The sequence below is a fragment of the Aethalodelphis obliquidens genome, unplaced genomic scaffold, assembly GCF_003676395.1.
Source record: "Aethalodelphis obliquidens isolate GAN/ISIS:26980383/991018 unplaced genomic scaffold, ASM367639v1 scaffold30, whole genome shotgun sequence".
Taxonomy (NCBI): Eukaryota; Metazoa; Chordata; class Mammalia; order Artiodactyla; family Delphinidae; genus Aethalodelphis; species Aethalodelphis obliquidens.
The window spans coordinates 6,483,877-6,493,639 of NW_020837974.1; the positions used below are offsets into that span (position 1 = coordinate 6,483,877).

The 9,763-nt window shown below is 47.5% G+C and overlaps 1 protein-coding gene across 1 annotated transcript; it reads left to right on the forward strand.

Annotated features, from left to right (window-relative positions):
* The first annotated feature begins 80 nt into the window (after positions 1–80).
* MBLAC1 (metallo-beta-lactamase domain containing 1) lies at positions 81–9,560 on the forward strand. Its single transcript, XM_027125938.1, has 2 exons — positions 81–2,038; positions 8,913–9,560. The coding sequence occupies exon 1, from the start codon at positions 606–608 to the stop codon at positions 1,419–1,421; it is 816 nt and encodes a 271-aa protein (XP_026981739.1). The 5' UTR covers positions 81–605; the 3' UTR covers positions 1,422–2,038; positions 8,913–9,560.
* Positions 9,561–9,763: the final 203 nt, after the last annotated feature.

The window sequence follows — 9,763 nt, forward strand, 5'->3', positions numbered from 1 at the left end:
CATCTTAGCTGGCCGGTACGGCAGCGCCCAGTGAATAGGACCGTTGGTCGCCGTCCTGTTAAAAGCTAACGGTGCTTTGTAGTTTTGCAGCCCAAGGAGGGTGGCGTGGATCAGGGCGCTGAGACAGGTTTCGGGCTTGGGACTGCGCAGCCGCGATCCGCGCATGCCTGAAAACGCGACGGAATTAAGTTACGTGCGCGGCGACGCCTGGGCCGCCATACTTGGGTGACGGCAGCTCGCAGAGGACAAACTCCCACGCGCTTTTCCCGTGTCTCTTCTTTCCTCAGAGTGAGGCAAGACCTAAGAGGAGCTAAAACTAGGTCCAAGGTAGAGAGCGGCTCCGGTTAGAATGAAGAAAATAACAAGGTTATCTCCGGAGGGTGGCGGTTGAGGACCTCACACGCGAGCGGGGTGGTGGCCGAAGACGCTGAGGGACGAGTGCATTCTCCCCGAAGTTCAGTTGGGCGATGCCAACTTAAGGGTCTGAGAGGGGTGGCAAGGAACTGAGATTCACTCCGCGGAGGCTGGGCGAGTGTGGAAACCCGAAGGGAGCGGACAGTCGCCGAAGGCCCCACTTCCTTTCCCCAGCCCGTCCCTCTCCGGCCATGAGCGGTGTAGTGCGCACCGAGCCGCTGCGCGGGGAGCCTCCGCTGCGGGTGCCCGGCGACGCCTTTTCTGTGGTGGTTCTGCTGCAGGGCTACGCGGAGCCCGAGGGGGTCGGCGACGCCGTGCGCGCCGACGGCTCCGTGACCCTTGTTCTGCCCCAGGCCTGGGGCCCGGCCTCCGGCCACCGAGAGCCCCCGCCCGAGGACTACGAGGCGAAGACCGCCCTGGAGGAGGCGGCCCGTGGCCCCATCCTCGTGGACACCGCGGGGCCCTGGGCTCGAGAGGCACTCTTGGGGGCCCTGGCAGGGCAGGGCGTGGCCCCGGGAGATGTGACTCTGGTGGTGGGGACCCACGGACACTCGGACCACATCGGGAACCTGGGGCTGTTTCCCGCGGCGGCCCTGCTGGTCTCGCACGACTTTTGCCTCCCCGGGGGCCGCTACCTCCCCCACGGGCTGGCTGAGGAGCAGCCTCTGCGGTTGGGGCCGGGACTCGAGGTGTGGGCCACGCCCGGCCATGGTGGCCAGCGGGACGTGAGCGTGGTGGTGGCTGGCACGGCCCTGGGTACCGTCATGGTAGTGGGCGATGTGTTTGAACGTGATGGGGACGAGGACTCGTGGCAGGCGCTGAGTGAAGACCCGGTGTCCCAGGAGCACAGCCGGAAGAGGGTCCTAGCCACTGCCGACGTGGTCGTGCCTGGTCACGGAGCCCCCTTTAGGGTGATCAGGGAAACCTCGGCGCCAGAGACAGAGGGTCTGGGGAACAGCCGGCCAGATCTCGTGATCGGAGACAAGGAGCCCACGGTGCACCGATAAACCCCAGTCTTGACTGAATTCCTTTCAGGGACCCCAGCCCCCCACCCCCAGACAAGAAACTGACGTCCAGGACACGAGAGGATATGTCAGAGAGGAGTCATGGGTTGTCACTTCCAGCCCTCGCAGGAGGCCAGTTTTCCAGCGAGGACAGAGTACTTTTGCCACAGCTGTCACCAGTATCACTAGGACCAAAGACTGGCACAGCTGTGTGACACCTCTCGGGCTTCATTAGTAAAATGGCAGAATGTTCTTGGGAGAGTCTTCCAAAATAAAAGTAGAAACTGCATTGAAAATCATACTGCCCTTCAACTATTCTCCAATAAAAAATAAAAAAAAGTCATACTGCCCTAAATGTAAATGTGAAGCGTTCATAGTGATAATCATGCAGATATAATCCAGCAAGTGCAACAAGGAGACACTTTGGCGATACATCGCCTGTTTCTCAGAGGAAGCAGCTTGCTGAGAGAAGGTGCAGGGCAGACAGGTATTCTAGTCATCTGACTTTAAGTTATTAATTCGTTCAATGAATGCTGCTTAACACACCTGCAATGTCTCAAGCACGGCTCGAGGTCACGGGGATACAGCAGTGAGCAAGCCAGACAAACTCAAGGAGACAGGTAAATAATAATAGTAGTAAACCAAATAATTACGGGTTCTGGTTACTGATATGCAGAAAAAGCAGGGTGAGAAGGGTATAGAGTGCTGGGGTGGGAGAGTGGTCAGGAAAAGCCTCCGAGGTGATGTTTGATGAGAGAACTGAATGAGAAAAAGCTGGCCACACGGAGGTCTGGGAGAGGGGCATTCCAGGCACTGGAACAGCAGGTATAAAGGCCCCGAGGCAGGCTTGACCTACTTGAGCAGCAAGAGGACCTTGGGGTTGGGTTGCAGAGCGCTGGGGAAGAGTGGCAATAAATGAGCCTACAGAGTTGGGCAGCGACATCTTGCAAGGCCTTGGTAACCATGGTTAGGGGTTTGGATTTGTCCTGAGATAGAAGGCTTTGGCTTTATACTGATACAAAAGACCAGGCCGTTGACCTGGTTTCATTTACGTTTTAAAATAACCACTCTTGTTCTGAGTGGAGAAGGGGTTGGAGTGGGGCAACAATAGAATGGGCTGGACTAGATCGAAAGCCATTGCGGTCTTCAGGTGAGAGAGCTTGATGGCACCTGCCCTTATCCCAGAAGTCCTGTTGTGGCTGTGGTCCTCTTCACAGCTGGGTTCCTGAGCTTGGGTCTTCCGTTCGCACAGCCCCAGGGTGGACAGAAGCACTCAGTTGGGAAGAGGAAAGAAAGGAGGAAGTCCACCTTGTTGTGGACGATGAGCCTCTCCGGGTGGACGCTGTCACGCAAGGCCAGGCTGGAGGTCATTTCCCAGGCGTCCACGAAGGCCACATGGTCAGCAAAGGCAGCTCAGAGGAGCGCGTTCACCTGGAGGGTAAACCAGTTGCTGCTGTACATAGACTTGTAGCCGGTGTTGGCCAGTTCGATGATCACCAGGGTTCAGGGCTCCCAGGCCAGCAGTGCAGCCACGGCTGCCCAGATCCCTGCCAGTTGTTGCATAAAGATGGACAGAAGAAAGGTGGTGAAGTGGGTGCCCAGGCACCACCATGGTGTGGGGGCCCCCAGACCCCCCCCCCACTTCATGGGCCACCAATTGTAATGAGGCCACTGGTGTGTGGAGGGAGCGCAGGGGCCAGCTGTGCGTTCCAGTGCCGCACTATGCCCCGAGCAGTGTCCACGGCCATCAAAGAACCCAACTGATGCGTGGTGTGTAGATCCACTGGCTTCAGGGCTGCACGGAGGACGAGAGAGGAGGGGATGGGTTATTTAGAGCTGTACACTCTCAAGTTATACAGATAAAAGTTCCAGTCTTGACTTACTTTCTAGAACATGGATATCCTGCCCTTGACTCAGGGCTGGTCACCCAGAGCAACACATCCCTTTGGCCACACTGATTGTCTCCAGGATGGATGGGTCACCTACGCTAGTCCAGTCTTAGTAATCTTAGGGGTTTTGCTGGAGCTAAGGGAAAAAGTCTCATTCTTTCCTGCAAGACTGACATGGGAGGATGGGTCATCTTGCCCCCTTGTTGGAAGAGCCCGCTGGTGCTGGGGCCACCAAAGAGGGACTGAGAATGAGAGAATGAAGCTGAACGGTAGGGGGCAGAAGTGGGCAGTGAAGAGAAACAGACCAGATGACAGGTGTGAGCACGGGAAGCCAGGCTAATCATCTGGGCTAATCAACTCCTTTCGTGCCTAAGCTGTTCTGACTGTGTTTTCAGCTGTTTTCAAGATGAGTTGTGAATGGATACAAACACTGATGGAAATGATCCCTTAGAGGCAGGGAGTGAGGACAACAGCATGGGGAGACGGCTGACAACAGAGGGAAAAAGTGCTTAAGATATTAGGAGGTTGGGCCCAGAGTGATTGTTTCTTTCAAACTTCTTTTTTGTGAAAACTCTTAGGAAAACTGGACCTATATGATCAGCTTCCTCTACTCACAAGTCATTGGCAGACATTGGCTGCAGAATAACCCAGGCTTTCTTGCCCAGTGCTCTCCAAGAACAGCTCTCCGCTCCAGTTTGGGTGACTGCCCACTGCCTTTCAGACACCCACACCCTCCTCTCCTGCGGGCCTTTGAGCCCGCTCCCCCTCCACTCCCCATCCTCTCGCTTTTCTCCACCATCTCAAACACCCAGGCTCAGCTCTCTCACCTCCTACAGAAAACCTCCCCTGAATTTGCCAACCTTATTTTAAACTCTAGCTATGCCTTCTCTATATTGTTCACTTAGCATTAGGTGATACCTGGTGTTGGTCATTATTTTTGGAAATGTCCTCTCCCCACTGTGCCGCTTGAGAGCAGAAGCTGCAAGGCCACTTGAGGTCTAGGCTCAGAAATTGCAGAATATCACTTACATCACATTCTGTTGACCAAAGCAGGCCAGCCCAGATTCAGGGATGAGGAAATAACCTCTCCATCTTGATAGAAGGAGCTGCAAAGAATTTGTGGCCATTTTTTTCTGTTGCAACGTACCACAATGGGTTAGTGCACAAATTGGTGATGCTAAAAGTTCCCCTTTTTTGGGAGGTGGGGTGGTTATCCTAGGTTCTATTTTTATTTTTTGATTTTTTAAATTGAAGTATAGTTGATTTATAATATTATATTAGTTTCAGGTATACAACATAGTGATTCAATATTTTTATAGATTGTACTCCATTTAAAGTTATTACAAGTGGCTGTATTTCTCTGTGCTGTACAATACATCCTTGTTGCTTATTTATTTTATACATAGCAGTTTGGATCTCCTAATCCCATACCCCTATTTTGCCCCTCCCCCCTTCCCTTCCCTCACTGATAACCACTACTTTGTTCTCTAGATCTGTGAGTCTGTTTCTGTTTTGTTATATACATTCCTTTTCTTTTCCCCCCTTTGGCTGCGCTATGTGTCTTGTGGGATCTTAGTTCCCAGACCAGGGATCAAACCCAGGCCCCGACAGTGAAATTGCCAAGTTCTAACCACTGGTCTGCCAGGGAATTCCCGTGTTTTGTTATATACATTCTTAAATGCAATTTTTATGCCTTCTCCCATTGCCCAAAGCTCCTGTCAATCACATCACATCATTCCCTCTTCACTTCCGGAAGGGGGCAGCACTTACTTCACAGAGAAAGCAAAGACCGTTGTCCCACCTATCTCTGCTTCAAGCCACCTTACCAGAAAACTCTGCATTTGCACCCAGGCTCACCTCCAGAAGAGGGGTGATTTACCCATTTATTGTGGGTAGCTGTAATTCATTCATTTTCACATGCGTAGTATTCAATTTTGTGAATTACCATGTAGTGTTGGGAAAACTAGTTATCCACATGCGAAAGAATGAAATTAGACCCTTATGCCATACACAAAAATTAACTTAGAACAGATTGAAGACTTAAATGTAAGACCTGAAGCAATAGACTCCTAGAGGAAAACATAGGGGAAAAGCTCTTTGACATTGGTCTTGGTTGTGATTTTTTTGGATATGACACCAAAAGCAAAGGCAGCAAATGCAAAAACGAGTGGGACTACCTCAAACTAAAAATCTTCTTCATAGCAAAGGAAACAAAATGAAAAGGTAACCTACAGAATGGGAGAAAATATTTGCAAACTGTATACTTGGTTAATGTCTAAAATATATAAGGAATTCATACAACTCAATTGCAAAGAAGCACCCCAATTTAAATATTGTCAAAGGACATGAATAGACATTTTTCCAAAGAAGACATACAAATGGCCAACAGGTATATGAAAATGTGCTCAGCATCACTAATCATCAGGGAAATGCAAATCTGAACCACAATGAGATACCACTTCACACCTGTTTAGGATGGCTATTATCAAAAAGAAAAGAGATAACAGGTAATGGCGAGATTGAGGAGAAAAGGGAACCTGTGTGTACTGACTGTTAGTGGGAATGTAAATTGGTATAACCATTATAGAAAACAGTATGGAGTTTCCTCAAAAAATTAAAAATAGAATTACCATGGTAATTACCATTACCATATGATCCCAATCCCACTTCTGGGTATCCAAATGAAATGAACTCAGTATGTTAAAGAGATATCTGTACTCCAATGTTCACTGTAGCATTATCCACAATAGCCAAGATATGGAAACACCATAAGTGTTCATTAATGGATGAATGGATAAAGAAGATGTGAGATACACATATGTATACACACACACAGAGGAATATTATTCAGTCTTAAAAAAGAAAATCCTGCCATTTTTTGGCAGCATGGGTGAACCTGGAGGACATTTTCTAAGGGAAATAAGTCAGACACAGAAAGGCAAATGCTGTATGATCTCACTTGTATGTGGAATCTAAAAAGTTGAATTCATAGAACCAGAGGATAAAATGGTTGCCAAGGGCTGGGGAGTGGGGGAAATGAGGAGATATTGATCAAAGGGTACAAACTTTCAGTTATAAGTTCTGCGGATCTAATGTACAGCATGGTGATTATACTCAGCACTATATTGTATACCTGAAATTTGCTAAGTGAGTAGATCGTAGGTGTTCTTGCCACATACACAAGAAAAGGTAACTATGTGAGGTGATGAATGTGTTAATTAGCTTGATCATGGTAATCATTTCACGATGTATACATATATTAAACCATCATGTTGTACACCTTAAAAAAATCACACTATACAACCTAAATATATACAATTTTTGTTAGTCAGTTTTACCTCACTAAAGCTGGGGAAAAATAATTTTAAAAGCAGTTAATTTAATATTAGATATTGGAATGACAAATTCAAGTCAAAGCTGCTAACAAGAGCAAAAAACTAAAAGAAGAAATTGGAAAGATGGCCAAAAAGTAACAAATGGGAAAGCTGGTTTGAAGGCCACAGAGACTGTAAGGAACAGTAAATGGATCTAAATCATAAGCATGTTTGGCTCTGGGTTAGTTACCCCTATTAACAGCAACACCTTATGGTTAATTTAAATGTGACCCAAATAAGATCCCTTGCTCATTAATCTGGTATTAAATTTTCTATTAATTTGGTACTGAATTCAGAGGTTACCAAATAGGCATAGAAGAATCCCATCTGATAGTGGGCTTCTCCAAAGAAAATTTTTGCTTCTGCCAAAAATTTAGGCTAATAACTTCCTAGAGTGTGTTAAATTAACACAGGTTGAGACTTTTCAGACCAATGGTTCTGTGAATTTGGACTGCACATCTACCTAAGGGCTGGCTTGTGGGTATAAATTCTCCAGAAAGAGTTTTCTCTGTCTGTTCTGGACCAAGGTCCAAGACAGTCAAATTCTTCGAAATCCTCTGCTTGAGTGTGGCGTGGTGGTCTCCAGGTCACACAATATGAGGGTGTAGAACTTTGAGACCCTGACTTTATGCCAAGCAGGCAATTTCCTATTAGACTCACCACATTGTCAAAGACTTTGGGGTCTGTATCCTGCTCTTGGCTTCCTGAACACCAAATGGCAAGTTTCTTGAGCTTGGCAAATGCCCTCAAGGGGAAAGCAGTCTTTAGTGTATTACTCTCTGAGTTCCCAGTTTCGTTTAGATTTTGCCCTCTGATAATTCCTTTAAAATTTGACAGATTATCAATGCATTTATTTATTTAAAGTAGATAGAATGTGGTTTTTTTTTAAATTTTATTTATTTTTGGCTGCATTGGGTCTTCATTGCTGCACGCGGGCTTTCTCTAGTTGTGGCGAGTGGGGGCTACTCTTTGTTGTGGTGCGCCGGCTTCTCATTATGGTGACTTCTGTTGTTGCAGAGCACGGGCTCTAGGCATGCGGGCTTCAGTAGTTGTGGCACGTGGGCTCAGTAGTTGTGGCGCACGGGCTTAGTTGCTCCGCAGCATGTGGGATCTTCCTGGACCAGGGTTCGTACCTGTGTCCCCTGCATTGGCAGGCGGATTCTTTTTTTTTTTTTCATTTTGATGTATTTTATTTAACCCATGTATCCAAAATAATGTGTCCATGTGTAATCAATATTTTTAAATTGAGAATTTTGAGATTCTTTTTATTGTACTAAGTCTTCAAGATCCTGTGTATTTTACACTTAACAGGACATCTCAATTCATATGCTACCTTTTCTTTCTTTTTTTTTTTTTTTTTGCGGTACGCGGGCCTCTCACTGCTGTGGCCTCTCCCGTTGCGGAGCACAGGCTCTGGACGCGCAGGCTCAGTGGCCATGGCTCACGGGCCCAGCCGCTCCGCGGCATGTGGGATCTTCCCGGACCGGGGCACGAACCCGCGTCCCCTGCATCGGCAGGCGGACTCTCAACCACTGCGCCACCAGGGAAGTCCCATATGCTACATTTTCATCGGAAATACTTGATTTGTATTTAGATTTCATAAAACTTACAGTTGCAATTAGATTCCCATACTCAAGTTGTTCCAAACATACTTAGAAGTTGTCCGATAACTGAATTGAACGTCAGGTTTTTCTAAATTGATTTTTAAATTTTCTTTAATTTTAATTAATTTAAAGTATGGAATTTTAATTAAGGTGTGATTGGGGAACTGAATTTTAAGTTTCTTTTAATTGGATTCAGTTCCTCAGTTGCACTGAGTACAATTCAGGTGGTCTACAGCCACATGTGGCTAATGGCTGCCATACTGGACAGCACAGGTCTCTTGGCATTAAGAAATGAGACAGCTTCATCCTCTCCCAGCTCTCACTTCGTGAGGGTTCCTTCCCGTCTCTGTCAGTGAGATTCCTTTTGTGCTGCCATGAACCCAAGGTGATCCTGAAAGCCTCAGATTTGACCAGATCTCGAGACCTGCCATGAAGTTTGTCAGGTAGAAAGGGGTGCAAAACTAGCCCAACTTTCCCTTAAAGTCTTAAGACTGAGATTAACTGACCTTAGAAACAACTGATTCATACGTTCTGCCTCTCAGTAGCCACTTGTCTGCTAGAAACATTTTAGGCAAAGATCTTTCCCTTCCACCCTGCTCCCCCAACCTACATGCATCCTCTCTGTAGGTTCACCCAGAATCTGTCAGCATTCCGTGGAGAAGTCAACGACTCGATGAAGAATTCCACTTACGGCGTGAATAGCAATGATATGAGCTGACACCTCCTTGGACTCTACCTGTACAGAGCAGCGTCCCTTTGGTCTGGCCCAGAGGGGCGAACAATTACAATGGAGAGGGCCTGGCTGATCCTGGCCCCCTCCTCCAGGGGTGTGGGGAAAATGGCAAAGGTCAACTAGCTTCTTCCCCAGGGAATAGGGGTGTGAGTGCACTCACTAGGGGGGCAGGGCGCTGCTGGTTCCTGGGGGATTGGGTGGGAAGGGTGGTGGGAGGAGACAGAGACACAAATGTGTGAGACTCCAGCCCTCTCCTCCTGGGGCCGCCCACGGGGAAAGAACCCCAGTGTCCTGTCACAACCTGCCTTGTATAAACATATACATTTTTTCATAACATTTTGAACAAGGTTTATATTGACTCAAGTTTAAAAACAAAGTGTGACTGAAAATTTTTTACAGAGTCTAGTGCACCAATGCTGATGTGAGGGGTTATGTATGCAAGTGAGGAAAAAATGTGTATTCTGGTGGCCTGAAGCTTTACTGGACGAGGATGTGTGAACGTGCAGAGATATATTTAGTGACACAGTGTAGAGAGGCAAAAAAAAAAAGAAAAAAGTAAAAATTCCAAATGTATATTTTTTCTTATACCCTTTCCTTGCCCCCCAAATTATCACTTCCTGTTACTGTATCACCCTTGTTATTAGGAACTCTAAGCCATGTGGAGCACCATCCCTCCCCCTTCAACCCAGATGCTGCCCTAAGTCCCTTGGCCTCTTGCGGTGACAGACAACTCCAGCTAAAAGTG